This window comes from Platalea leucorodia (genome assembly GCF_965183815.1).
Source record: "Platalea leucorodia genome assembly, chromosome: 10".
Taxonomy (NCBI): Eukaryota; Metazoa; Chordata; class Aves; order Pelecaniformes; family Threskiornithidae; genus Platalea; species Platalea leucorodia.
In genome coordinates, this window is record NC_138832.1 from 12,764,917 (window position 1) to 12,792,592 (window position 27,676).

General features: G+C 51.5%; 2 protein-coding genes across 5 annotated transcripts; both read right to left on the reverse strand.

The window, feature by feature from the left end:
• Window positions 1–1,040: 1,040 nt before the first annotated feature.
• Window positions 1,041–2,531, reverse strand: LOC309595692 (thymosin beta-15A homolog). Its single transcript, XM_082322951.1, has 3 exons — window positions 2,454–2,531; window positions 1,977–2,081; window positions 1,041–1,563 (listed from the first exon to the last, which is right to left on the reverse strand). The coding sequence occupies exons 2-3, from the start codon at window positions 2,074–2,076 to the stop codon at window positions 1,526–1,528; spliced, it is 138 nt and encodes a 45-aa protein (XP_082179077.1). The 5' UTR covers window positions 2,077–2,081; window positions 2,454–2,531; the 3' UTR covers window positions 1,041–1,525.
• A 4,960-nt stretch (window positions 2,532–7,491) lies between these two features.
• On the reverse strand, window positions 7,492–20,510 carry PRPS1 (phosphoribosyl pyrophosphate synthetase 1). Of its 4 annotated transcripts, XM_082323161.1 has the most exons (8): window positions 20,224–20,510; window positions 17,217–17,400; window positions 16,762–16,860; window positions 14,785–14,909; window positions 12,835–13,008; window positions 11,971–12,130; window positions 10,522–10,602; window positions 9,592–9,993 (listed from the first exon to the last, which is right to left on the reverse strand). In XM_082323161.1, exons 1-8 carry the CDS (start codon window positions 20,343–20,345, stop codon window positions 9,976–9,978), a joined length of 963 nt encoding a protein of 320 aa, XP_082179287.1. In that variant the 5' UTR covers window positions 20,346–20,510; the 3' UTR covers window positions 9,592–9,975. The 4 variants fall into 4 exon arrangements, with proteins under 4 accessions (XP_082179288.1, XP_082179287.1, XP_082179289.1 ...); XM_082323162.1 differs by lacking the exons at window positions 9,592–9,993; window positions 10,522–10,602 and adding an exon at window positions 7,492–9,545; XM_082323163.1 differs by lacking the exon at window positions 10,522–10,602 and having other exon boundaries at window positions 9,594–9,993.
• Window positions 20,511–27,676: the final 7,166 nt, after the last annotated feature.

The window sequence follows — 27,676 nt, forward strand, 5'->3', positions numbered from 1 at the left end:
CATGGAAAAACCTGCACGCTGCCCTGACAGCACACAAACACCAACCTCTTACCTTCAGCTCTTTCAGTTCTGCTTTTCAAGGGGTGAAGGCAGTTGCAGCCACGCAAGCAGTGTTATTTGCAGCCCTTGGCAGGCAGTGTGGGTGGAGGTACCAGGCAGATAGGTAGGCACCGTGTCCAGACAGGTACAACAGTCCCATGTTTGCCTCCAGATGACCAGGCTCACTAGGGGCTCTGCTCTTAGTTGGCAAGTCTACTTCCACCTCCTCCATAAGCAGCCTGTTCAGTGACCCTGCAGGCCAGGCGGAGGTGGGAAATCCTAGCAGCACCCAGGATGCCTCAGCATAGACCTGGAGGCACTATCAGACCCCAGCTCCCCCTCACCCACACCGTGCTGGAGGCTGCCTGCAGGGCACAGGGATCTCCGCTCCGGCCAGGCAGGGCTGGGATCAGCCTAGAGGGTACCCAAGGGGTCTACTGCATTAGTCCACCCTTACAAGGCTGCAAAAACCTCCTTCAGCCAAGGGCACGTGTGGCGGTTGGCTCAAGGTGAAGAGAAGGGCTGTGCCAGGCAGCAAGGGGAGAGCTCTGCTCCGAGAAGTGGCCACAGCACCAGTGGGACCCAAGCCAGCACCCACACTGCCAGCGCAGGCACCTCCAGCTGCGCAGGGGAGCAGCCAGCCCAGCTCAAGCGATGTTTCAGGCAGGGGACACCAACATCTTTGAAGCAGGAGGCTCAGCCTTCAGGCCGGCAGGCTGGCCCAGGTTAGCCTCTACTTGGGGACGCACCAAGAAACCGCCATGGTGGTGGGATTGCTGGTGGAACACAGCAGCCTTGGCCAGCTGAGCCCCCAGCCCCAGCAACGCTCCCAGCCCTGGTCCCTCCCAGACCACCAGGAGCTCAGCCCTATACAAGCACCAAGCTGGGCTGGCCCTGCAGGGAACCACCCCACGCAGCCCCCTGAGCAACACCAAACCACCAGAGACCTTCCCGCCCCCCAGGGCGAGCCAGGCTGCAGCCCGAACCTTTGCTAGGGAAGAAGCTACAAGCCATAGGTAGGTCATTACATTTTTTTATTTTATAATAAACTTCTCATTTTTCCCCCAAGGAAGACAAAAAACCGTGAGTGAGGCTACAGAACACCATCAGTGAAGAGTATGCAAGACAGACCCAGGCCATGGGCCAGGCCAGGAAGGATCCCCACTCCCCCAGGCAGAAGGGCTGTCCCCAGGAGCCTCCGTAGCCCTTGCTCATCTCCCCACTGCATGAGCGAGATCAGCGCTGTCAGCGGGAGGCAGCTGAGCAGCAGAGGTGGGGCTGGGTCAGGCTATTGATGGACTGAGAGAGCCACGCTTTGTTCCCCCCACCCACCAGAGCTGCCAGAAAGGTGGGACAGTGGGTTAAGGTGATGCAGCTGTTTTCTATACACATACATGATGTATATTTAAAAAAACACATGATTTAATTCAAAGCAAAAAAAAAAAAAAAAATCAAGTGGTAGCTCTTCCTGCCAGGCCACCTCACTCTAGGAAGACTTCACACATTCCTTCTCCTGCTCAATAGCTGCAAGAGAAGAGAGGTCCATTAGTGTCTGGTGGTTTTTTGTGGAAACACCCGCTGGAGAAGGCTGCGGAGCAGTCACTTGGGCCCTGGCGCCCAGTTTTACGGTCTGGCCCCAAGCGGGGCAGACACCTCAAGCCAGGGGGTGACGCGACACGCACACGGGCGACGGTGAGCTGGGCGCGTGCCTTCAGCTCCCCTCGGGGAAGCCGTGCCCCGAGCCGACAGCTCGCAGCCACGGCCGTGCCCGCTGCCCCGGAGGGCCGTGCCCTGGCCCCCGCCGCTCGGTCAGGGGTTTCTCCGGGTTGCAGCCCGCCTGCCCCGAAGCGCCGCTCCCCACCGGCCGCCGCGGCGGCGGGACAGCGCCCGCGGCCCCCGCACGGCCCCACCCCGGCCCCGCTCCCCGCCACACTCACTCTCCTTGGAGGGCAGCGTGTTCTTCTCCTCCGTGTTGGTTTTCTTCAGCTTCTTCTTGTCGAATTTCTCCACCTCCGAGAGGTCTGGCTTGTCGCACATTTTGCCTGCGAGACACCCCCCCCCCCCCCGGGGTCAGCCGAGGTCCCCGGGGACCGGCAGACAAAGGCGGCCCGGCCCCGCCGCGGACAATAGCGCAGGGCGGGGCCGCCGCCGCCCCGGGCACCACGTCGCTCCCCGGCTCCAGGCAGCCCCGCACCGGCCGGGCGGCGCCCGGTGCCCGTGCCCGCGCCCACCGCGGGGGTCCTCCCCGCCCTCGCCAGCCCCGCTCCCCGCCGCGACCCCCGCGCCCGCAGCCCCCTCCCGGGGGCGCCCCGGGGGAGCCCCTCCTTGCGCCAGCCCTGCGGGCAGCCCCCTCCCCGGCACAGCCCGCACCCGCCGCCAGCGCCGCGATCAGGGAGCGGGAGCCGGCGCCGCACCTGGTGCTGTGCCGTGCCGCGCTCCGCCGTGCCGTGCCGCGCTGTGCCACGCAGCTCCGCTCCGCTCCGCGCCCAGGTGAGGCTGGAGGGGGCAGCGTGGGGCGGCGCCTTATATAGACCGGCCGCCGCCCAGCCCGCGCGCCCATTGGCTGCCCGCCGCCCGCAGGGCCTGCCGGGAAGTGTAGTCCGCCCGCTGCCTGCCGCGGCCGCGCGGCCCCGGGGAGAACTGCGGCTCCCGAGCTGCCCCGCGGCGGGGGGGCACCGCCGAGCGGGGACGGGGGCACCGGGGGGGCGCGGGGGCGACTGTGGCGAGCGTTACGGCTGCGGGACGCCGCGGGCACCGCTCCCGCCCTCCCCCGCGCTCACACCCGGCCCTGCACGCGCACCCTGCGCACACACACACGCGCCCCCATGCCCGTGGTGTGCACACCCACAGCCACCCTGCGTGCTCGCGGATACACACACATCGTGCCTTGCACGCGCCCCGTGCCTGCACACTCAGCGTGCAGACGCAGGCACAGACGCTGCAGAAGCTCTTCCCCCCCCCCCCAGCATCACACCCAGCCCCGCTGCCACCCCTGCGCGCTCCCCACGGGGCTGGGTGGCCCCAAGGCCACTGTCCCAGCCCCAAACCCTCCCCAGGAGCAGGTGCCCCGCAGCCACAGGGCAGCTGTGCCCCGCGCATATGCCCAGGGATGCACCCGCCACCGGCCACCCCTGACACCCACCCTGCTGAAGCAGAACTTAAGAAGGCAAGCCCTTGGGATAAACGTGGCACCGTTCACAGCTGCAGGAGATGCTTTGCCACCATGCTCAGCCCACGGCCGCGCTGGCTCCAGGCACGGAGCTTCCCAGGGAGATTGGTCACTAAAGCAGCAGCAGCCCAGGCAGGCAAGGAGCAGACCACGCTCAGGGGCAGAGGCTCTCACTTGGCCGTAGCAAAGCAGTAGGTGCAGAAGGCCCGGGGGGGCAGCCAGCACAGACCACCGGGGCGCATGTGGAGACAATACTGAGCGTGAGCAGAGGCCGCCTCCCTGCTCCCGGCTGGGCTGGGGAGCAGCGAGGGCAGTGGCGGCCCAGGGGGCACCTGCACGCTGGCCCCCAGGATGGGGAGCGGTTGGAGGGCCAGGATGCCTGGGAGGCCTTGCAGTAGGGTCCTGTAAGTGCTGAGGAGGGGGAAAACCAACAACAAAAAAAAGCATCCTGACCCCCACGGCAGGCTTGCCAAAAACCTCCTGCAGAGATCCCGGTGTCACGGCAAGCAGGAACCTGATGTAGAGCACCAGGGGTAGCAGCTGCGCTGCAGCAGCTCTCACACCCGCCTCCACCTCCGCCTGGCCTGCCAGCCTCTCTAGGTTTCTCCCCAGGCTTACTGGAGATTGTGCAGAGAAAATCCCCAGCAAGCCTGAGGAAACATTTGCTTTGTGGTTTTTAGCTAGAAGACGGCCATCTTGGGACAGGGGCTTGGTGCTCTCCAGCAACAGCAGCTCTTGGCCAGAGGCAAAGCCCTGAGGACACAGGCAACTTCCCACTCCAGCCACCAAGTGGGCTCTGAATTAAAGAAATGCCAATGATTGGCGTATGCAGAAAAGGCAAAGGCCAATGTCTAAGGCCAGGTCCTAAGATGTGGTTGCTACTCTGAGAGAAGTCTGGATGGCAAACAGCCGCCAGTCCCCGTCCCCTGGGGGGAGAGGAAGAGGCTGCAGGCGAAGCCCCAGGCCAGGCCGCTCCCAGAGCAGCTTTGATTTGGTGCTGGCAGGACCAGGTTTGGAGGGTGCTGTATAGTCAGGAGCAGCAAGCCCCGGCAGGGCTGCCTTCACGAGCATCCTTCAAACCCACCCTGCAGAGCCTGCATCACAAAGCCCGCCCCGAACTGAGAAAGGGCTGAGTTTTCCTACACAGCCAAAAGGAAACAAAAAACCCACCCAGTTTCGAAATGAAAGCAGGAAATCCTTTTTGCCTTTATGCAAATAATCAGACAAGTGTTTTGCCGTGTGCTTACTCTCCAGCTGTTCCCACCTTCCCCCCAGCTTCCCCCTCCTTCCCTGCCTGTTCTCCACATGCTTCTCCTCTGCAGATACTGCACGCTCTGCTGTAGCTTTTGTCCCTGGCAGGCAGCGAGTGTGAAAGGACCTGGTCCCCATCCTCCTTGCACGCAGCCCCTCACCAGCATCAGCTACACCCAGCCAAGGCACAGCCCCTGCGCGATGTGTTGCATCTCCTCAATGCTGCAGCGCTTTGCAAACCACGGGGTCTTTGTCTGGGCACAAAGCCGCTCCGGTGGCTGTGCAGGCAGGGAAGGCACCGCCACGCTCCTACAAACCACGGCTGGAGCAGCTTTAAAGTCAACCCTCTGCATTTCCAGCAGGCAAGGTGTGGGGTTGCTGCTGGGGAGCTTTTAAAACTTATCTTGCACAAATAACAAGAAAGGAGCTTATATCCCAGCAAGAGCTTTTTCCCCTGACAAATTTGCAAAGCCTCCTGTAACCGCACAACCTGCTTCTTTCTCATGGGTTTTGGTATTTCTGCTTTCAATAATTTATAATAAAAGAACTGAGACATCAACAGATCGGGGGAAAGCAAAACCAACCCTGACCCGAAATAGAAGGGAATGTCTGCCAGCCATTTTAGATGCTTTTTAAATCTCCCATAGAACAAGGCTGTCAGGGCTCAGACACAGCCTCACTGATGGCTATTTCCAGGAACACTCTATTCTCTTCTACAGGAAGGAGGAGGCAGGAGGTTTTCTCTATCTGATCAGAGAGGTTTTTTCAGCCTCCTGCCTGCAGGGACAGGCAGGAATCACCACAGCCAGCCAGGACCTGAGCCCCTTCCAGCCACCACTGCCCAGCAGTGAGCCAGTCCCCCTACTCCGCAGGGCCACAGTTCACTTTTTGCTGCTCATTTTTAACCCCAGCCTCCTACCACGACCCTTTCCTTCCACCATGGCAGGAGCAGAGAGCCACAGGAAGGCAGCCAGCACACTCGGGCTGTTCTGTCTTACACCAGGGCTCATTCCTCCCATGGATTTTGCTACTCCTTGCAGCTTAGAGAAGGGCTTTTCTGTTAACCCTTACTACTTTCCCATTGCCCAACAGCAGCAAGGCAAGCTGCCACTTTCTCTAGATCACAGAAACATCGACTCTAGATGGGAAATCATCTGTACACTAGTCAGCCACAGGGAGAAGCAGCAGGAGGGAGCTGCTGGCGACAGCAGCTGAGGTCTCTTGTCTTGCTCCCAACAGCAGACAACTCCTGCTGCCTGCAAGGCTGGGTAAGCCCAGCTTTCACAGCAGCTTAAGGCATCCCCACCCTGCGCATTAGCTTCAGCTACCCAGGCAGGTGAGCTGGGCCAAGATGCAGAACTTTTGATGGACGCGTTCCCTTCTGCTGCTGCTTTTACAGCAGACAGACAGGAGGCAGCTACTTGGCACCTGCACACCTGCAGCCACGCTCCGGCTGTGTCTGTGGCACTGCAAGCTGCTGTAGCTCTGTCCTGCTCTTCCAGCTCTCTCCAACTACAAAAGCACAGCAAATTACTCACTCGGGATTTTCTCCTGGGGAAGTAAGGACTTGCTTTCTATGGTATTTCTTCAGCATCTGTGAAGAAAGCCTGAGAATACACCACACAATTCACCTCCAGAGCACTCTGCATGCTCTGTACTCGCTCCAACAGCTCTCCAAGACAGGCTGGAGAATCACCTCCACTACAGCAGGTAGCTCAAGGTAGCACGAGCACTTCACAGCATGGCTGATGCTGCTGGAGCTGAACTTGCCTGGGCTAAGGGATGAGCATCCCTGCATCACTCCCAAACCTGGAGGACACTGGAGCAACCTGGCTCTCAGCCATTCACACCTCAGGGGCTGGTTTTCTCCCAGCCCATGCTGCAGTGAAGGGACACCCTTCCCACAGCTGCCTGATACTACACCCATGACTGTCCTGGGCAGGGAAGAGAGTCCTTTAATTCTACTACATGCACATGTTAAAGGCAGCCATACTTGCTCTAATAGCACAATGGTCGCTTCTAGTCTGTCAGTCGCAACCTGCCTACAAATAGGTTTAGTCACTAGAAAGTATTTTCTCATACCCTGTGTATCACCTATCCTTTTAAGAGCCACAGTGCTGTCATACAGCATTTTAAATCTGTGCGCTCCCCCACTCCAACCCCCAGGTTTTATTAAAGTAACTAAGAAAACAGTATATACACACTAATAGCAATGGCCACCTTTGTACAAATTTTGGGCTGTAAAGCTCATGTTCCGTTTCTTCTCTAAGGAAGGTGAAGTCTGCTACATCACCTGACGAGACACACATTCCTTCCCCCCCCCCCCCCCCCCCAAACATACAGAGTTCACTTATTCATTGACCAGTACTGAAATATGTTTTAACAGATGAATGGCAGTAGCGATCCTCACCAAAAGTCTTCCTGAGGCCACGGTTGTGCTTCCTGAAGCAATGTTCAATCTAGGCCTGGAAGTCTATTGTAAGGCCAAAGACCTTTCTCTAGACCTGCCATCTCATCCTTCTAACTTCATTTATACTTTCCCAGTCTACAATACACAATGAGAAAGAATCATGGTTTAGTCAGAACAAGTGCTTCTCAGGACATAATCCTGCTGCCTCTGATCATTACCTTTGTGCAAGGTAATTAGCAATTCTTCTTTTGTACTTGCTAAACTATTCAGGTTTCCCCCCCCCGAACATTATGTGAACAGATCTGCTCAAATACATAATTGAACAGTACAAGAGAAACTGCACTACCGCCTCTAACAATTAACTCTAGGAAATCAGATACAGACAAAAGCCACTACCCACTAAGAGAAGTAGCTTGGTCCCAAGCTTTTTCTTCCATGCAATGTGAGCACAGCCAAGCTCAACCTCACAGTCAACCCCACAGCAAGAGGATTAAACCAGATGACCTTCCAAGGTCCCTTCCAAATAACATTACTCCATGATCAAACTTGCAAGTGACACAACTCAGAAGATGCACATCACCTTTGTAAGGTTTTTAGAAGCACTTACAGGCAGAGGCCATGGTTTTTAAATAAAAGTTTAATTCCTTCATCAGGTCTTAAGTTTAAACACAAATGCTGTTGAAAATCCTCACACCGCTGCTCCGATGTCCTGGCTCTTGGCTCTCAGGGCATCAGCAGTGTGGCAGCAGGGGCTCCAATACAGGAGGCAGGAATCAGACTCTTGGTAGAGCTCAGTGCAGGATGCAAAGCAAAGAAGCGAGACACACACTTTCCAGACAAACACCAATTCTTACACAAAAAGAAAACCCCTACACTGTAATAGAAGTGTTAACGTTGCCACAGGACAGGAGTTCTGGGAAGGGAGAGAAGTCTTCAGTAAAAGGCACAACTAAAGAAGTACTTCCCTAGATCTTAACCAAGTCTTACAGTTAGTTCCACTTACACCCCAGCCCCTAGCCTCTCAAAGCCATGCTGGTTACTCTAGCAAGTAATTTCAAGTTCCTTCTTTTCCCTTTTTCCCTTCCTCCAGCTCAAAAACAAATAAAAGAGGAGTGCTTATAAAAACCAGAGCATAAACCAGCTTGGTCTATAACCCCGTAAGAGTCCAGGAGAGACTTAACAGTTTACCTTACGATTGTCTGGTAGTTACTAAGTATTCAAGTTTCAGATGATATTTATTACATCTGGGAGCCTCAGCCAGCTCTAGTTTTGGTATTTTTCTTTCAGGCACTTTGCTGCCTGTCAGGTTGGTGTTAGATCTACAGTTTTCCCAGTACTATGTATCACCAGCCTCTTCAACCCATTGCCATAAGCATTCATTAACAGCATCAGACCTGCTCCAAGGGTTTCTTCAGGTTTTGTAGTCCTGCAAACCTCCTTGGTTTAGGATCTTTTGCAAGGAGCAACTCTTTCAAGGCAAGGCAGACAGTGACCAGGACAAGCAACCAGAATGTGTCAGCAACTTACAGGACAACAGGATTGCAGGCAACGAGAGGCTAAGAGCTTTGGACACAAAGCTGTTGTGTATTAGGTCACCCCAGTGTCTGAGCAGGCACTTGCTAGATGCAACAACCAAGCTACTATGGGATAAAGAGGCCTGGTTTACTAGTGTACTGGTAAAAAAAGGATCAAGGATTTGCACAGCAAGTCAAGGTGCAGCTATAGTACATGACAGCAGTCCTCTAATCACTAGCAAGGCTAACAGTAAGCTGTGAAATTGAGGAACTGGTTTTAGCCTACACTAGAAACTAAAGCACACAACCACCATGAGTCCTCTACATAAGAGGGAGAAGAATGCTTGTCCAGGATGCACCTTCACCGCTAAGTTAACACAGCAAGGCAGTACTGCACAGACCATGCTCTCACCTTTACTTGGCTTTGTAGCATGCTAAAGGGCATTTAATTTCATCGATAATTAAGATGAATTCAAGTTTGCAAGCTACACTGATCTCCTTTCATGGGAGGAAGCTGTAGCAGAACCAGCTCCCAGGTGTCCCCCAGGGCTTCACCTAGGGTCAAGCTTGGCCAAGATACAAGCCTTCCCCATCGCTCTTCAAGGGCTTCTGCCAGGTACAGAGTGGTAAGACAGCCAGCAGTCTCTCAGGCTCTTGCTGTAGATCCAGGTCAACATGTCCTAGGGAGCTCTACTTCCCAAACAATTTAGGGTGCACATGCCAGATCATTTAACCCTGCCCACAAACAAACCCTCTCCCTCCCCCCCGTCAAAATAGTTGTGGCAATTAGTCATGTGTCAGTCCCGCTCTCCACAGATCTGCAGAATTGAGTCAATACTACTGATGAGCCCCAATGCACAGGGCTGCTGGTGGAGTTGGAGTGTTACAGAGATAAGCTTCCCCTCCCCAGCCTCCCAGTGTTGGGATCAGAGCCAGTAAGCCTGACTTAAGCAGGAGGAGCTGTGGAGAACTGCACTGGAACAAGCAGAGTCTTCTACTGAACTTTACAACAAGCTGAACAACTTTTGGTTTTAAAAAAAGCCATACAAGCAGCAGCTGGCATCTGTTGTTATAAAGGGACATGGCTGAATAGGTAGGAAACAGATTCCCCATTATGAGTCCTCCTGATGGCCTCCGCAAGGATCATTGAGATGTCAATCACCTGGAGGGGAAGAAAGATGCATCAGCATCACTGAGAAAAGACATGAAGCCTGGCAGAATGGCTGGTAAGTCAGGAAGAATTTAAAGAGTAAAGACATCACCCAGATTTATAACATGCCAGATGCAGACAAATGACTTCTGCACAGGACTGGGATTTAGTTACACATAATTCTGAAGATGTTCTACATATAGCACTACAAATATTATTTCACTGTTGATCTTTGTCAGGATGACAGTCTACTGTCACTTTGCTGAGACTCCCTAAGCTCAGTCTGTTTACCCTAGGACTATCTTACTCACTTTGTGTAGGTTGCAGAGAAGTTAGGGGACTCTAAATCAAGATCAGATCACATCCCTTGAGTCATGAGGCTTTACCATCACTGCCAGCAGTCTAAGAAAGATGAAGCTACTGCGCTGCAGCTCAGCTCCAGTCACTGTGCTGGCTCCACCTGGTGGGGTAATCCAGTCAATAGGGGGGAAGTCAAGTCTCAATAAAACTAGCTCTGAACCCCAGCAGCTAAAGCATTGATATATGTAGTCTCAGTAAGAGGCACCGTGTTCACAGTGTGTTAAGGAAACTAAGTGAAATCCATATTTAACATTGTCTTTCTTCCAGATAGTTTGCCTCCTAAGGAAGGAAAGAGAAAACTAAGAGCTGCAGAGCAGACAGAGCATGAGACTCATGGCAAATCCTTTAGTTCTGTGTTTGTCAACACTGAACATCAGATGTTAGTGTAAGAGAGTGAGATGTTAAGTGAGAGCCTGAAAAACTACTACACTACAATCTTTGGCTACAGCTATTTACATACTGATTACCAGTTTAACATTTTGCCTACATTAACTGTAATGTGGAGCTTGGAAATAAGTTGAAGCATCAGACATCTTTTAGATGTGCTCAGTTGCAGGAATATCATCCAGAAGTTAGTGTTGAAAAAAACCACAACCCAATAGCTGTTTGCAATCAGCTTATAACTTACTTCCAAAAGCAGCTTAAAATTCATTGCAGCTTCAAGCAGTTGAGCTTCCTTTTCATCAGAACCCCAGTACTGGGGAACCTGCTATACTTAAAACACAGTACTAGTGAGTCTTAGCAGTGCCATTTACTTCCCAGAACTTCTCCAAATGCCTGTCCTATATATTTGTGCTGTGAAGCTAGTATTTAAGATGTCCTTGGCCATGTGTATGCTATAGCAGTACCTGACGCTTCTGATGGACCTATTCTGCCTGAATGCTCAGGTAAAGCTGCAACTTCCAGCTGTCCATTAACACAGGAAATCCTCAAGTTCTGCCTAGCTCAAGTTGTACAGCCAATTTTTTTTTCTTCCAGGAAAGTCAGCCTCAGCTTGGGAAACAAAATGCCACAGTACTCTTCCTAAATGGAAAACCCAAGACACAGAGTGAGCATCAAGAGATCAGCTTTCCGCTTTCATATGGATGGCAAAGTGGCTTTGTTTATCTTTGGCACGTATCTGAACATTGTACTGTGGAGCTGTGTCAACTGCTCTTAGTGAAACCAGGCAGACATGTCCGTGGGACAAGACTGCACTCCCTCTCCATCTCACCTGCACTGCTGTTATGACCAGACATGAAGCATTCACGTTCCCCAGACCAGGCCCATGTCGCTTCACAAAAGGAAGGGACCCTGCCTAAAGGGCTGGGCATTAGGTGATAGATACACAACTGAAGCTGGCATTACCAACTTCAGAAGTTCCTATCTACTTCTGCTTCAGTATTACATGTCATCAGCATATCACTCCTCCAAAGTGTACAGATACAACTGCTTGCTTACATCATGGCCCCATTAGATCAGTGATCTGATCCCAGTAAAACAAGCCCTGAAAAAAATTTACTTAAATGAACTGTTTAAGATGAGCTGGATTAGAAGCTGCATTTTATCTGTGTAACAGGTCTGTTATCCCACAGCAGTAGGAACAAGAGAATGAGTCAACACTGCCACTGATTCAAGTACAATGAAACTGCTGTAAACACTTGACAGTATTATGGGGTTTTCCCACCAACAGGAGGGAACAGAAATTGTTTGTAGCCCTGGGACATTTGGACTAAATCATACAAGTCACCTTCTGTGATTTTTGCCAACACAAGGTAGCAGATATTCACTACTGAGTGTTGCATGTGCTGGCGTTTCTAGTGTATGCGGCTTGAAAGATACCAAAGCTTCAAAAGCTTACTTCAAATAGAAATTCAGGTGTATGACCTTAAGCTCTTAGTTCTACCTAGCATAGTCAGTCATGGTCTAGCGGAAGACATACAATGCTTTATAACGCTACACTGGAAAGGCTTAAGTTGTGCTATGACAGGGATCTACTTGCACTTATATAAGCATTCAATTGTCATGTATACAACACAGGAGGACAGACAAGTGCTACCACCCCCCAGGAGTGAGAGAAGAGAAAGTAGATGCGCACCTGGATTTTAGGGCACTGCTTCATCTTGTCCTCCTGGGGTATTGTGTTTGTGACTACAACTGCCTCAAAACAGGCATTGTTGATCCGAGAAATTGCTGGCCCAGAAAAGATCCCGTGAGTTAAGATGGCATAAACTTTGGTGGCTCCAGCTGACACAAGCCTAGAAGGGTTGGGGGGAAAGGAGAAGGATGAGAAATTCTTCGCAAGTATTAAACTGACATTAGTGCAGGGCACATGGTAAGCATTGAAAGGAGACAATACCATATGCTTAGGGGACAGGCTACCTTTGATTCCCACCTCCAGCCCACTATTGATTTGGGGGAAGAAAACAGTTTAACAAGTACCATAAAATCCACCACAGGCAAGTATACATTGAAAAAAATTGTTTGTAGCCCTGGGACATTTGGACTAAATCATACAAGTCACCTTCTGTGATTTTTGCCAACACAAGGTAGCAGATATTCACTACTGAGTGTTGCATGTGCTGGCGTTTCTAGTGTATGCGGCTTGAAAGATACCAAAGCTTCAAAAGCTTACTTCAAATAGAAATTCAGGTGTATGACCTTAAGTTGATGGACCAGACAGCACTTAGGTCTACCTAGCATAGTCAGTGATGGTCTAGTGGAAGACACTTTCAACACAAGCATTTTTCAAATAAAAAAAGACACTATGGTCTTCTAGCTATTCCCACTGTGAGAACTTTAACTAGGATTTTTACTTATTTTGTATGACATGAGATAGATAACCAAGAAACTGTATGTTATTTTGTAAAACTTGACATGCAAATAATCTGATTAACTCATTACATAGCATTCACTAACAATAGGTTTCTGATTTAGGAAAGAACCAGTCAGCCCTACTCACTTGTCTGCAGCATGACAGATGGTACCACATGTGTCTGCCATATCATCTACCAGAATGGCCACTCTGTCTTTCACATCACCCACCAGCACCATGCGATCCACTTCATTGGCCTTCTTGCGCTCCTTGTGAATGAGAGCGAAGTCTACATTCAATCGATCTGCAATGGAGGTCACTCTGAAGAGAGAAGAGTTTCCAAACAACACTTAACTCCACACAACAGCTTCAGTCGAATCTTTCAAAACTATTAAGCACAAACTGCCACTGTAGTAAGAGAAGCTGCCACCACATCTGCTACTGCTCCCAAGCAATTAATAGAAGACACTCTGCCACCTTAGTTTCCCTTCAAGCAGTTAAACTGCAGTCTCTGATCGAATCTCTCCCGGTGACAGCACGTAGATTAAGATAAAACAGCCTTTCATCCTGACAACTGTAAATTAATTCGCATTTAAAGCTCAAAACAACCCTTAACCAGCAAGTTTGGCAAACCTGAAGTGATCAGAATGCTTGGGAAGTTGTCATCTTTATAACGCTACACTGGAAAGGCTTAAGTTGTGCTATGACAGGGATCTACTTGCACTTATATAAGCATTCAATTGTCATGCATACAACTGCTGGCACAAGGACAATGGCAGGAGTACACATCCAAGAAATGCAAGTCCACCACCTCACACTTACTTTGGTTAAAGTGACCACAGAACAACCCTACTAGAGGGACCTAAACTTTATATATTGATACTGATGAATAATAGAGTTTAAAAGCATTAAGAGTGAGAAGGAACAAAATACACATGCCCCTAAGAAATTCTGCACTTGAGATGAGTAGACTCCTAGATCGAGTAGATCAGAGGTAGATCAGACCCATCACCCTGGGAGCCCTACACAAGATTGTTAACTAAACTGTTTACTAATGTATTTGGTTCTGCAGTGTCTCTGTAAAATAATGCACCAGCTAAAGACTGACACATTTCAGTTTAAGTTGCTTTTGAAGAGGTTTTTTTTCAGGAGTCAGATTACAGCTGGCTGACTGGGCATTTCATATACTGCATTACACAACAAGCTACAGAAGTAGCTGAATATACAAAAGGTGTTGTCCAATACATGGGCCACAACAAAGCTACAGGAAGACCTACAGCAGTAGTATCTCTTGGCTGTTTCTAACAGACAGCTTAAAACACTCTGAAGTACGTGAATCAGGTCAGCATGCACCAACACTTTGGTGTGATAGTCCTGGATTAAAGAATATGTCTGTGTTCCTTTGCTGCTCACATGGAGCCCTTATACAGAAGCATCAAGGAATAGCCTCCTTTCTCCTAGTAAGCACCTGAGAACATTCTGAACTGCCCACATACTGGCATGTTTATCTGCATAAGGATGGGAGATTGTCAGACTATCAAAGTAGAAATATGCTATAACATATGCTGCTGCTTTTTGGAAAGGAACCATCTATCTTCCTTGCTCTCAGGAAAGAGGAAGAGTAGCAGCAGGCTTAAATCCCAGCTAGATATTCAAATAAAGAGTAATAAAGTAAGAAAATGCCTCATTAGACTAAGCTTAATACTGCAAAGAAAACAGCCTGGATAAAAATGTGTCATTAACCAGCAGCAGTAACCTTGTCTTGGCATAAGGGTATGAGCTACACGATTCCTGCCTTCAACCTGTATAATTACCCTTCTACAAAAAATTGGTTTAGTCCAAGGGATGTAGTAATTGTGCAATTCCTACCCATGCAGCTGTGATTCTAGAAGCTATTTAAATTCTCCACATAGCCCAAGAAACATTCTAAACATTCCCTAGGAAGAATATCTGACCACTCTTCACTAGCTGCCACAGACTGTTGTACAGAAGGCAGGCTAGCAGAGGGAACATGTCTTAAGAATAAGGTCACAAGCACTCTCAGGAATTCAGGTAGATGTAGAAGCAGCACCTCAAGCTAGCTGTCTGACAGCTTACCTCTTGGCCCCACCAGCATCTGGTGAAACAATGGTGCAGTTCTTCCACTCTGCAATATTTTCTTTGATCCATTTCAGTACAGCAGGCTCAGCATATAAGTTATCAACAGGGATATCAAAAAAACCCTGCAAGGAAGACAACAGGAACAGATGTAGCTGAAGGTCACATTCCAAAAACAGTTGGAAGAAGCCTTCTATATGATCAGGCATGCAGCCACCGCCTTTCCACAGCTTTCAGCTTTCCTTTCTACTTCCCTTAGTGCAAGGGCAGTAGCCTTTGGGATACACAGAACAGTAATGTAAGAAGTCTTCAGAGCCAGAAATAGTTTAGCAGCATAAATAACACTTTACATCTGACACCTTCACAACATGCAACTAGTTCTATCCCAAGGGGGTGCAGAAACCAGCAAACGCACTCATTTTCAGAGCAGCTAGCTGCCTGTGTACAAAGTCAATCTTTAAAGCTCATTACCTACACTGTTTACATCTACAGGAAACCTATGAAAAAGGCTTGAGTAACATTTGTTTTTAAACTAATGCAGCTGGTTCCACAACTTTACACTGACCCAGCAGACTCCTCCAGGTAAACCTCAAAGGTCACTAAAAGCCAGAACTTAATCCTGGACAGGAAGCAATAGGCAGGAGAGTGGGGGCAGCTACTCCAGAGGAATGCTTCAAGGTATAGGGGTAACAGATCCTTCCTACCATCATTCCTTCTGCGCTCAGCAACCCAGCAACTACAAGAACCAGGTTGAAACCAGCCAGATGCTAGAAGCTTATGTACACAAACCCAATTATTCAACTGAATCTCACTGTTGCTACTGGTGAAAGGTCAACCCTGTGGCACACATCACAACTCCAAGCCTCTTAGGGAGGAGGCATACCCCCTTGGGCTCTGTTCTTTTATTTCATGATCTTTCTGAAAGTCTTCTCAGCTGTGCCCCCATAGATTTTTTTTTTTTCCATCTGAGACAGAGTATTTCTGGGCACATTATACTGGAAGAAATTATAGTGAAGTGTGAATGGCTGCATTTTCAACTGTTAAAATGACAGACAGCCCACCTACTTCACCAGGCAGTAGATATCTTACCCTTCTGGATTCCAAGTGTTTGCAGCAATACAACAGATATCCTCCCCTCTGCCATACCCCTCTCAGTTGCACTGAGTTGGTTTCTTGGTCTCAGAGCGCTTGCTCAAAGTGGAAAGAGACAAGACTGATAATTTAACAGCTTGCTGTCCCTCCTCTCCCTGGTATACACTCTTGCCACTTCTTTTACACAGCTCTGGTCTAGATTTCAATTGCTTTGTGAGACTATTCTGTTCACTAAGCCAGCAAAACCCATGAATAATTTTCAATTCACCAGCAGCTTAAGAGAGAACCAAAGCCAACTTATGTGGAAGGGTGGCACTGAACAGATACAAGTGGGATTGCCCATCTTGTCAGCAGCAAGTTATCAGATCACTGTCCTGGTCAACCGAACCCTCACAAGCAGCTGTGCCAGCACACCTGGAGGGAGAGCTAACCTCAGGGCAGCAGTATTACCAGCCACTGTGTCAAACAGAGCACTGCTAACTTCTCCCTGACAACTCAGTAAATATCAGAAAGCTCTACTCAATATTTAACAACACTCTTCATAAAGCCATTCTCCATCTCAATTTCCTCAAAGGACCAGTTAAGAATACACAGCGTCACTGTGTGGCAATAAAGCTGCACGGATCATTTACTAGCCCAACATTCATTTACACAGGACTAATTATGCTTAGTCTGATCAAGAACAGTTATAATTTCATTTACAGATGAACCTGTTACCCATCTCCCCATCCTCTTCTGACTGATGCTACAAGTCCCTTCCAGTCCCATGTTCCCAAGTCCTGATCACTGCTGTGTCTGAAAAAAAACAGATCACTGGAAAGCCTGCAAGGCAGTAAAAAGGCTCAGGTTGGAGCAGGTAAGTACTTCCCTGATTCTAGCTCATACCTGGATCTGAGATGCATGCAGGTCCATGGTGATTATATGATCTGCACCTGCCACAGACAGCATGTTTGCAACCAGCTTGGCAGAAATTGGAGCTCGACTCTAGTACAGGAGAAAAAAAAACACAAAAAACCCAGTATTTAAGACAAGTTCAACTCCTTCATCAAGATGTCAGTCTTCCACTTCTAGGCAATGATTCACAAGCAGTTACTAAAAGGAGTACTCATTAACATTGCATCTTTTCATCAACTGGTGATTACAGCTTGGTATATTTTCAAGAAGAACTAGATCTTTATGAAAAGATGAATTTGCAGTCTGATGCCCTGAAGTTTAAAGAAATTAAAACAAGTTTTATCTCCTCCTCTACATATTCAACTTCACCTAATCCCTATATAGCAGTCAGAACTTTCACAGTGTGCATTCATCTTCCCAGCAGAAACCCTTACCAAATCACTTACCTTGTCCTTTTTGTCCTGCCGAGCATAAGGGAAGCAGGGTATGACAGCTGTGACTCTGCTGGCTGAGGCAATCTTACAGGCATTTATCATGATAAGGAGCTCCATCAGATTGTCATTGATTTCACCACATCCACTCTGCACAATGTAGACATCCTCCCCACGTACACTCTCACCTATTTCCACACTGGGAACAGATGAGAAAAGGAGAGTTGTATCCAAATACAAACTAAAACACAGCCATTGCATATGCCTGCAGAGCAATCAAGGGATTGCATTCTCAAGGGTCTGTGGGCAACAGTGCCATATAATCAAGGGTGTTGAGCAGGAACACTGTTGCTTATTTGCTCAGTAACTATTTTACATCACTCACTGATCAAATTTAATGGTTCAGTCAGTAAAGCTAAAAGCACTCAGCCTGTACTCTTGATCTCAACACAAGCTGAGCATGTAAACACCCCAGAACTGGCCTTGTTCCCCTGCAATCAGAAGTACAACCACCTCAGCTAAAAGCAGTAGTGTACAAAGGAAGCAAGGATGATGGCCAGTCAGCAGAGAAAAGCCAAGCCAAACTTCTACCAGAAGCTATCCTGCAGCCCATTATTAGATTTAGAGTCATAACAGCTATTCACTGGCTTGAACAGAGAAGCCCTCCAGCATTTCACTTTGGAAAGGCTTTTGGGGTTAATTTCCTCCTGGATGTAATGCACACTAATCCCTGCTGATGAAGGGACTGAATACAAGCCAAAGGTCCTGTTTGCCAGCAGCAAACTGCCAGCTTCAGCACGTGTATCAAGATACCTGCACTGGAGGCAGAGTTGGAAAGAAAGCAGTAGCCTTAGGTTCGAGGTTTCATACAGGGCAATGCCACATAAGGCCTTTTGTAGGAACAGATTAACTACTAAGTACTTCCAACATTTCAGTGTAGGGAAGCCTGCCACGGATTTAGAAGTAAGCAGAAGTCAGTCTGCTGAGGACAAAGCTCTTCCACGGTTTCTTTCTTCTTGCACTGGAGATGCTCACCCACTCTGCAGACTGCTACCGCATCAAACTACAGGAACAACTAGACAGACAATCACCCAACCCACTCCTAATGGCTTCATTTATAGAGCACCTTAGGGTAGATTTCTAATTTTAATATTTCATTCTCTGATCTTCCTCCCTTCTTCTTCAAATTGTTTTTGATGACTGCTAGGTATTTATAGTCTTACTGCTCAATATCCATCAGCAAACTGCTGTCATCTTTACTGCACGCTGACTTACAGCATACACCAATCTCTTGTGAAGAATTTCAGCCAGCATGAGAATTTTCTGCTAGGTAAGTGTCCGAATTAGCAGTACTTAGCATACAAGTGTCATCTCCAACTGTACTTGCTAACAGTCTAATATTAAGCTGACTCATGACATTTATTGTACAAAAGTACCAATTCTGTTAATCTTACTTTTTCTGAGAAGCATCTGCTATGAGTTTATTAGGGTAAGTAAGATGTCTATGAGGTCTTAGAGTCACATTAACTGCTGACATAAGAACCTGATGGCTAGCCAACTGGATGGATAAGAGCAGTTAATAAAAAGCAACGAGAACAGTGCAATAGCAATGGCTGTAAATCAGACTCTTTTTACAACTCTTCTCTACGACTCTTTGTACTACCTCTGAAGTCTTCAGTTACAATCAATACCCATGCAACAGAAACATAATATTCTACATCACATGCACATCCTGGAAAAAATTACTGTCTCCAGAAGAAAGGAGTGGGTTGGAGCAATCATTCAAGGTTCTTTGTATTACACTGTGTGGGGTATACATGCTTAGCGTACTTCTCCAAACCAAGTTTTAAGAGCTTTGAATAATGTTTAGCCTCTCCTTTCTTTTAGCTTCTTCAAGTAGGACGGCAGCAAAACTTATGAAGCACAGAGACAAAAAACAAGGCCAGGCCTAGGTTTCAGAGCCTGGGGGGGAACACAGACTGTATGACTGCATCTGCATCATGGGCTGCAAGGTGGTGTCAGCCTCTGATCTTTCCTGAGGGATGTTATCAATATCTTTAAGACTCCGATGCTCCTCAGAGTTGTTTAAAGGCACCAGCTACACCCTAAGCACAGAGCTGCCAAGCCCCAAGCCATCACAGTCCACGCTGAGCACGGAAGAAGCTGCCCAACGCGGGTGAACCCCCGGGAGGCGCATTCCCATCGGCTCCTGGCCGTCGGGGCGGGGGGCAAGGCCCGGCGGGTGGATCGCGGACCCTGCCGCTCCAGCCGCTGCCACAGCGCCTGGGAGACGCGGGCCCTTCCCCGCGCGCCGGGCCACGGCAGCCGGCGGCAGCCCCGCGCGCTGCGGCGCGGCCCGTCACAGCCGGGCGCCCGCCAGGGGAGGCCGCTAGAGGCACCGCCGGGGCCCAGGGGCCGCCCAGCACATGGCTCCCGCCGCCGGGAGCTCTGCGGGGAGCACCACAGCCCCGGCCTCTCCCCATGCGATCCCCCCCGCCCCGGGGCTCCGCCGCTCGCCGGTGGTCCCCGGCCCTCTCGCCCGGCATTCGGCAAACCCCGGCCCCGCGCCCAGCGGCACGACCGCCACGCTGCCCCATGCGCTGGTCCACAGAAAGGGGCTGCGGGCGGGTCAAGCGGGGCCGGCGGCGCTACGCGGCGGCCCCATGGCTGAAGGACGCCCGCGGGAGAGCCGGCCTCGGCGGCGGCCCTGCCCTGCGGCTGCCCGCAGGGGAAGGGCGGGATGCGCTGGGGGTCTTCGGCCCAGCGGGGCACAGGCAGGAGCGCTCCGCGCTCAATGCAGGTCTCCGAGCGCGGCCTCGTCGAGCCGCCGCTCCCCCAGGGCCGGGCCCGGACATCAGAGGCCCGGCCGCCCGAGCCCCTGCGCCAGGCCGCGGCCCCAGCGCCCACCCCGCGCCCCGCACTACAAATCCCATCAGCCCCTGCGCGGCCGCTGTGCGGACCCCAGCGCGGCAGCGCCCCACCGCCCGCCGGGAGCTGTAGTGCGGCCCCGCCCCCGCCTCACCACGTCTCCTGGTTGCTGAACTTCTTCGTGACCACCTTGCCCAGCTCCAGGCCGAGGCGGTCGGCGATCTTCTGGGACAGGTCCTGGTGCGAGCTCCCGCTGAAGATCTTGATGTTGGGCATGATGATGGCGGCGGCGGCGGCGCTCTCCTCCTCCTCCTCCTCCCCGCTCGGCCTCGCACCGCCCCCGGCTGCCGCACGGGCACCCACCCGCCTCCTGCGCGGGGACGCGGCACGGTGAGCGGGGCCCGCACCGACGCGCCCCTACGCCGCCATCTTACCCCTTCCCGCCCGCCGCGCGGGCCCTTTATCGGCTCCTCGCCCCCACGGGCCCGCCCCGGCGCGCGTCCCATTGGCTCGGCGGCGGCCGGGGGCGGGGCCCTGCCCGCCCGCGCACGGGCGCGAAGGGGCGGTGGGCGTGGCTCCGGGGCCTCCCGCCCGCCCCGCCGCCCGCCTCGGCAGCGGCCGCCGGCAGCGGGGAGGGCGGGAGGCGCGCGCGGCCGCTCGCTCGCTCCCAGGGGGTGGGGCGCAGGGCAGGAGGAGGCCTGCGATTGGTCAGGGCGGCCCCGGCCGGCGCTGACCAACGGCCCTGCCCCACGTGGCCCTCGGAAGGGGGGGGAGGGGGGGTGTTCGTTGGTCGCGTGGTTGGCAGGCGACCCCCCCCCGGCGGCCATGACGGCTCCCCCCCGCAGGGGAGGCCCGGGGAGAGGCAGCGGCGGGGGAGAGAAAACGTCCCCGCTCCCGCCGCGGGGCGCCGTGCTCGCGTCCCCCGCCGGCCTCCGACCGCGGCGGGTGAGGAGCCCCGCGGCGGCGGGGGGGGTTACCTCAGCATGCCGGTGTGCCTGCGCCGCTGCCTCCGTCCTCCGCCGCCGCGGGCTGCCAGGGCCTGCCCTGCGCTAAGCAGGCGTCACCTCGCCGGGCCGCAGCACCGCGGCGTAATGCGGTACCCCAGCGGCATGCTGTACGGGCGTCACTTTGCCCGGCGGCTGTACCGCCGTGTCACACTGCGGGCAGCACCTCGCCAGGCTGCAGCACCCTGCCCAGCGCCGCACGGGGCTCGCCCCGCTGCCTCTCGGGCAGCACGGCACGGCCCTCGCCTCGCCTGGGCGCTGGGCGCTGCCTGCCGCGAGTGGCTCGGGGTGCCGCGGCTGCCCCGGGCTCACGCTGTGTGTGGTACCTCCAGGCAAGGCCCCGAGCTGTGGGGCGACGGCGTGCGGAGCCCCGGGCGCGGCAGTGCCCTGCAGCGGCCGCAGCACAGCCTGGGCGCCCACTGTTTCACGTTCCTCTCTGATGGTCACAGGTTCTCACGAACAGAAATCCTATCTTTTCCAGCCCAAACAGAAGCCCAGGCACCTCAGCTGAAGGCTGCGCAGAGTCAAGGACGGCAGGGAAACGGGAGCTCTGCTGCCTCATCAGCCGTGCCCAGACCGGCCGCCCTGAGCACAGCGGCTGGGACCGGGCCCTGGCTATTGGCTTCGGAGGTTGGGTGGGACGATGTGTTGACGGCATAAAGTTGGAGCAAGTTTTTAATTTTTGAAGGATAGCGCTTCTTCACTTGAAGATAAACCTTTTGCTTTTTTGTCTTGCAAACTTCTAGTCTACAAAAATACTAATAATGGATTTTCTTTGCCTTTTCCTTCCAAGTATGCTGTGCTCAGTGTCTTTTCCCTTGGCTGAATCATGAATTGATCCCATTTCAAAAATGAAATGATGGTAGGGGGCTTTATGTGTGAAGAAGCATTGGCTTCTCGCATATATAGCCAGTACAACTGGTCTCACTGCAAACTCAGTGAGAAAAAGCGTCATGATAGCCGTAATCAACATTTTCTACGCTAGTCCTCAGGATTTGCAGCAAGACTTTCTGCTATTTATTTTTCTGTTGGAAATAGCCTTTGGCCACATTTTGAGATTAAAAAAATCATAATTGTGGCGGATACTCTGAATTGCAAATACAGAGGTGTTTTTTTCTGTCTTCTGGATCATTGTTAAAATCCATGTGGGTACTATTTTAACAGGCTGTTTAAATTAATTTCTGACTTTTTTTTTACATTTATAATTCTGTACCTAATTCTGTAATTAGTCTCCTGTGAACCTTCAGCCTGTATGTGATTACATTATGCAGATTAACTTAGCTTTTGCAAAAATAAACATGGTGCTTAAAGGTTTTTAAATATACAAAACAAGCCACAAGCAGCAGCTTCAAAATTTGCATAGAGTCGTGTAATTCCTACTGGTTTTACCTGACTGTCTCACAGATGGCAAACTTCTGCAATGAATGTGGCATTGATAAGTTATTGCTTTGGGTCCTTGAGAATTCAACCAGAAGAAATAGTCCCCAATGCACAGACGCTGGCCACATTTTCTTTATTTCATCTTGCAACTCTCCTGGCCCAAAATGCTGCTGTCACTATCCCCAAAGGCCAGTAAACTAATGATTACAAAATCGTACTTTGAGGAGGTTTTCTGTAACCCTTGGTAGGGTATCATTAAACTTGGAATTCATCTGGATTAAAATAGATATTAATTCCCATACTTAGCATTGATGGGAATTGGAATATCAATATATGGTAATTTTGATTTTTTGGGTGTAACTGTAGCAGCTCGTGAAATGCTGCAACATACAGCAAATCCAAGGAATGGGAAAGGAAGAATACAGCCCTTTGCTTCTAATTTGTTGCTAAACATTGCTCAGCCTGAATAACCCAGAAGAAAACTTCACTGTGAGATGGCTACCTGGTGGTTCAAGCAACGGGATTTGTGGCTACCTCCCCAATTTCTAGCAGCCATATTCTTGCACAAAATCCACATCACTGTAACCATTCCCTACTAATGACTCCTGCACTTCTGTCTGGAGGACGCCTAAAAAAATCCGGCAATTTTGTTGGCATTCTCATATGAGCCTTTCACAGTTCACAACATTTTTTTCAAACGATAGTTTGGGATAATTGCAAGTTTGCAATGGCTATTCTGTACATATTTTTCAGTGATAAAGCTATGTAGTCTAAAAATAACTTCAAGGCCTCTCCTCCCTGCAAAACACAGACTACAGAAGGTTTGTTCCTGCTATGGCAGTTTGAAGAATTTGGAAGATGGATAACTTCTTTCCAGTCCCCAAAATATGTTTCTGGTTTTGAACCACTTGCTTCAGTCTTGGTTTAAATTCCATTTCCCCGCCCCGCTCTTGAATGCAGAATGAGTGTCTTCTGTGCCCCAGCATCTTTGTCCCCTCCCAGTTTATTCGTGAACCAGGCACTGGGAACCTGAGGCTGAACGCAGCAGAAGGTATATTAAAACATGTGAATTACGCCTGTCATTGACAAACCCTCTCTGAGTTTCCCCTACACCGGACTTTTGAAGTAGCATGTCTATCAGTTTCCTCCTGGGATCACAGAGATGGGATTTGCAGGATTGAAAAATCTGACAAAAAATGAAATTAGATCCTTAATCCTGTAAACCAGGGACTGGCAACCTTTCACATGTAAAATCAAAGACTGTTTTTGCCTTTCTGCGCTAGAGGCTAAGCGTGCTTTCAGGAGCCCCAGTGAGCCGGTGGAAGCTGCCCCCCGGGAGGGAAGATTTTGCGGAGCTGCTGGTGGATGACACCTTTTCCTCCAAGGCAAACGGAGCTGGGGGCTGGGTGCTGTGGCTGCTCGTAGTCTCTCCAGCTGTGCGTTGTCTTGCTGCCTTGCGTTGCTCACAGCAGCGTTACACGTCAACGAGTGCCATCCAAGAAAAGTCCCTGCTACCCTTCAGCGTTTCAGCTACCGCAGTGTCCTTGTAGGTTAGACAGCACTTTGGTTACCAGGACAAAAGTCCGCCTACCTTCACAATTTATCACTAGCAAAGCTCTTAGAACAGGATAATCTCAGAGATTTGATTGAGGAAAAGCTCTTAATGCACCAAAGTCTTAGTTAAAAGAAGCCAAAAAGCTTGCTCATGAGGTTCCTCAGCCATAGCTTATCTTGCCATTAACTGAAGAACGGACAAGGAGAAGCAGCTTTGAAGAGGGAGGTGTTTGGTCCTTGGCCTAAATGAGATGAAGAGAGAGACTGCGGGGTTGAAAACCTGTGCCTGTGAGTCAGGTTGTCTGTCAAATAACACTCAAGAAAATGATCACAGCCTAAGCGAAGTTTGGATGTGAAAGTGCACTGGAGTATCTCAGCTCTTGTGTGGACAGCCTTATGCAGAACTAAAGCACCTAATTCCAGGTGGCTTGCTTCATTCTGAAAGCAAAATATATAATTATCTACTTCCAATCTAAAGTATTTTATTTAGTTTTCCTGGGGTTTACAATGCGGATAAGCATGAGTTGGTTTGGGTAGCAGAAAGATCAAGCTCATAGCCTGAACTGATGTGCTCCCTCACGTTTTGGAAATTGTGAAGTAAATTACTGTCCAGCTAAGGAGAACCTGAAAGCACGCGAATGCGAAAAAAGCCCTTTTTATTTACTTGATTAGAGATGCATTTAATCAGAAATACCTTTGTGTTTTATGGCCTGAGAATGTATTTTCCAGGAAGTTTTAAGCAGCACATTAGCACCATCAAATTCCATGGTGATGCCAATCAAGACAAGTAGCCCTGGTCCCTCTCTTGGCACATTCCTGCATACAATTGCCAGTCAATTACCACCAGCCACTTATCATGGACACACTTTCATGCAGAAAGCCTGTGGCTGAGGGTTGTTCTTTCTTTCTGTTGCCTTGTGACCGCACTGCCTCACAGCCAGTTCTGTTAATGAATGAATTCCTGTCACTTGACAGGAATTACACAAGGTTCTGTCCTTTGCCTCGGTGGTGGAAAGGAAAGTAGAAGTGGACGCCAAAAAGGGTTGGGAGGCAGAAAGAAAAGTAGAGGCAGAGAAGGGGTGGGAGGCCAAAAGAAGAGGGGATGCCTAAAAGGGGTGGGAGGACAAAAGGGAGTAGGAGGCCAAAAAGAGGTGGGAGGCTGACAAGGGATGTAGAGTTTGAAAAAAAGTTAGGGCTGAAAAGGGGCGGGAGGCCAAAAAGGAGTCAGCAGCTCTTGGCGCTGGGACTCCGAGCGCACGATGTACACCAGCCTCACAAATGTCTCGATGAGGCTGCTTAGCACCTGGAAGCTGCTCGTGATGGCAGAGAGCATGTGGGTAGGACTCTTGTCGACGGCTGCCACGCGGCGGCAGGACGCCCGAAACTCCTTGAACTTGAGGGCAAGCTCTTGCTTGTACTCAGCCAGCTGGGAGATGTAGGGTTTGCAGTCCCAGACATCAGGGCTCACCACACACTGCCTCAGGATAGTCAGGAGCTCATTGGTGTCCAGCTGCACTTGCAGAAACCCATTGGGAAAGCTGTAGGCATGGCCTCGAAGGGTGTTGATCTTCGCCAAGCTCCCCTCAAAACTGGAGGCCCTTAAATTTATGTGCCGGGTCTGTCATTGGGACTGCTGCAGGCCGTTGCCTCGGGAGCTGCAGTGCGGCCCCGCCCCCGCCTCACCACGTCTCCTGGTTGCTGAACTTCTTCGTGACCACCTTGCCCAGCTCCAGGCCGAGGCGGTCGGCGATCTTCTGGGACAGGTCCTGGTGCGAGCTCCCGCTGAAGATCTTGATGTTGGGCATGATGATGGCGGCGGCGGCGGCGCTCTCCTCCTCCTCCTCCTCCCCGCTCGGCCTCGCACCGCCCCCGGCTGCCGCACGGGCACCCACCCGCCTCCTGCGCGGGGACGCGGCACGGTGAGCGGGGCCCGCACCGACGCGCCCCTACGCCGCCATCTTACCCCTTCCCGCCCGCCGCGCGGGCCCTTTATCGGCTCCTCGCCCCCACGGGCCCGCCCCGGCGCGCGTCCCATTGGCTCGGCGGCGGCCGGGGGCGGGGCCCTGCCCGCCCGCGCACGGGCGCGAAGGGGCGGTGGGCGTGGCTCCGGGGCCTCCCGCCCGCCCCGCCGCCCGCCTCGGCAGCGGCCGCCGGCAGCGGGGAGGGCGGGAGGCGCGCGCGGCCGCTCGCTCGCTCCCAGGGGGTGGGGCGCAGGGCAGGAGGAGGTCTGCGATTGGTCGTTGCCCGGCCGCCTGGCCTGCGATTGGTCAGGGGAGGCGAGGAGCAAAGCAGGGGCCGCGAAGGGGGGCTGGGGAGGCGCCGAGGGGAGGTGGCGCCGGGGCCCGAGAGCGGCGGGAGGCCGAGGAGCGCCGCGTCTGCCGCGTTAGGCGGTTCTGGATGGCGCTCCCCTCCCCGCCTCCCAGCGGACACCTCAGAGACCCGAGGCTTTTCTGTGCGGGAGCAGAAAAACCAACCGCCCCTCTGGGAGCAGTTCTGCTGGCTGCTCGCTTTCGGTCCGCTGCTCTGGCTCTGTCGTTTGCTTTGCAGGGATTATTTTTAGATAAATCTCTATCTGCTAATCAAACCCACTCAGATGCAATAAGACCCATCTTGGTTCGAATTTTTACTGGCTCTACAAGACGCCCCTATTCTTTCCCTTGCAGAGAAGCTCACTGTACCGCAGGTGTCCCACGGGGTCCTGTGGGTTGTATTGAGGAACGAAGCTCGCCCGTGGCACTGTCAGTGCCACCAGAGTTACAGAGGACGTAGGTGAACCAGAGCACATCCACCAGGAAAAAGCACACCATTTGTCAGGAAAAGGAGAAAACTTTGGGAAGTCAATGGTATGCTCAAGTCTCCACTAGAAATACAGACTTGAGGATGAAAAGCTCCTTAAGGGATCCTGACCGGTCCCTTTGTGTTCCTGGTCTTTATACTCAGCATTTTTACTGTGCCTTTCTAAGGAGCCCAGTTAAAAGTGTGAGGATGGAGTCCTGTTGCTCTAGCAAGAGGTGAGTATGCATTAGATTCAGGAGTATTTCCAAGGTGCTTTTCAAATGTGGGGTTTAGTGGAGCGTTATAAAGTGTCCTGCACCGTGTGCGTAGAGCCAGCGCACGTCCCCAGCCCTTTCACCTCTGTCCCCAGCCCTTGGCATGTGCAGCAAACCTCGGAGAGGCAGTGCGGGGATTTCTGCCACTTTGAACACGATGTGTTTGCTTTTTAATGACTTTGTAGTCCAGCTGCAGAAAACGCCCTGCCTGTTCACTCTGTATCGGGGGTGCAGGTGACAGCACTGGAAGGTTGTGCAGCGGCTGCAGCGGGATGAGGCTTGGGCAGGTTCCTCGTCTGCTCATGTCTTGACATGGAATTACGTAGCCTTACACAAAAACCTTTGGAAAAGTTTCCTATCATGTGCACAGACTGTTTTCATATATACTAAATAAGGCTGGGCGATGTAAATGGGCTGAGATACCTGTCTTCCCTGGCAGACTTCTCCCATGTCCAATTAAAGCCATGGGTGTCCCAGCCAGCTCTACTGTGTCTGCCTATGCGAGGAATTTGTTAGGATGTTTTACGCAGGAATCCAGACACTGTGCTTTAAATGAGGATAAAACTTAGACGTTACTCATTTCTATTTGACTGTCGGCTCCCTTGAGCGCGATGAAAGC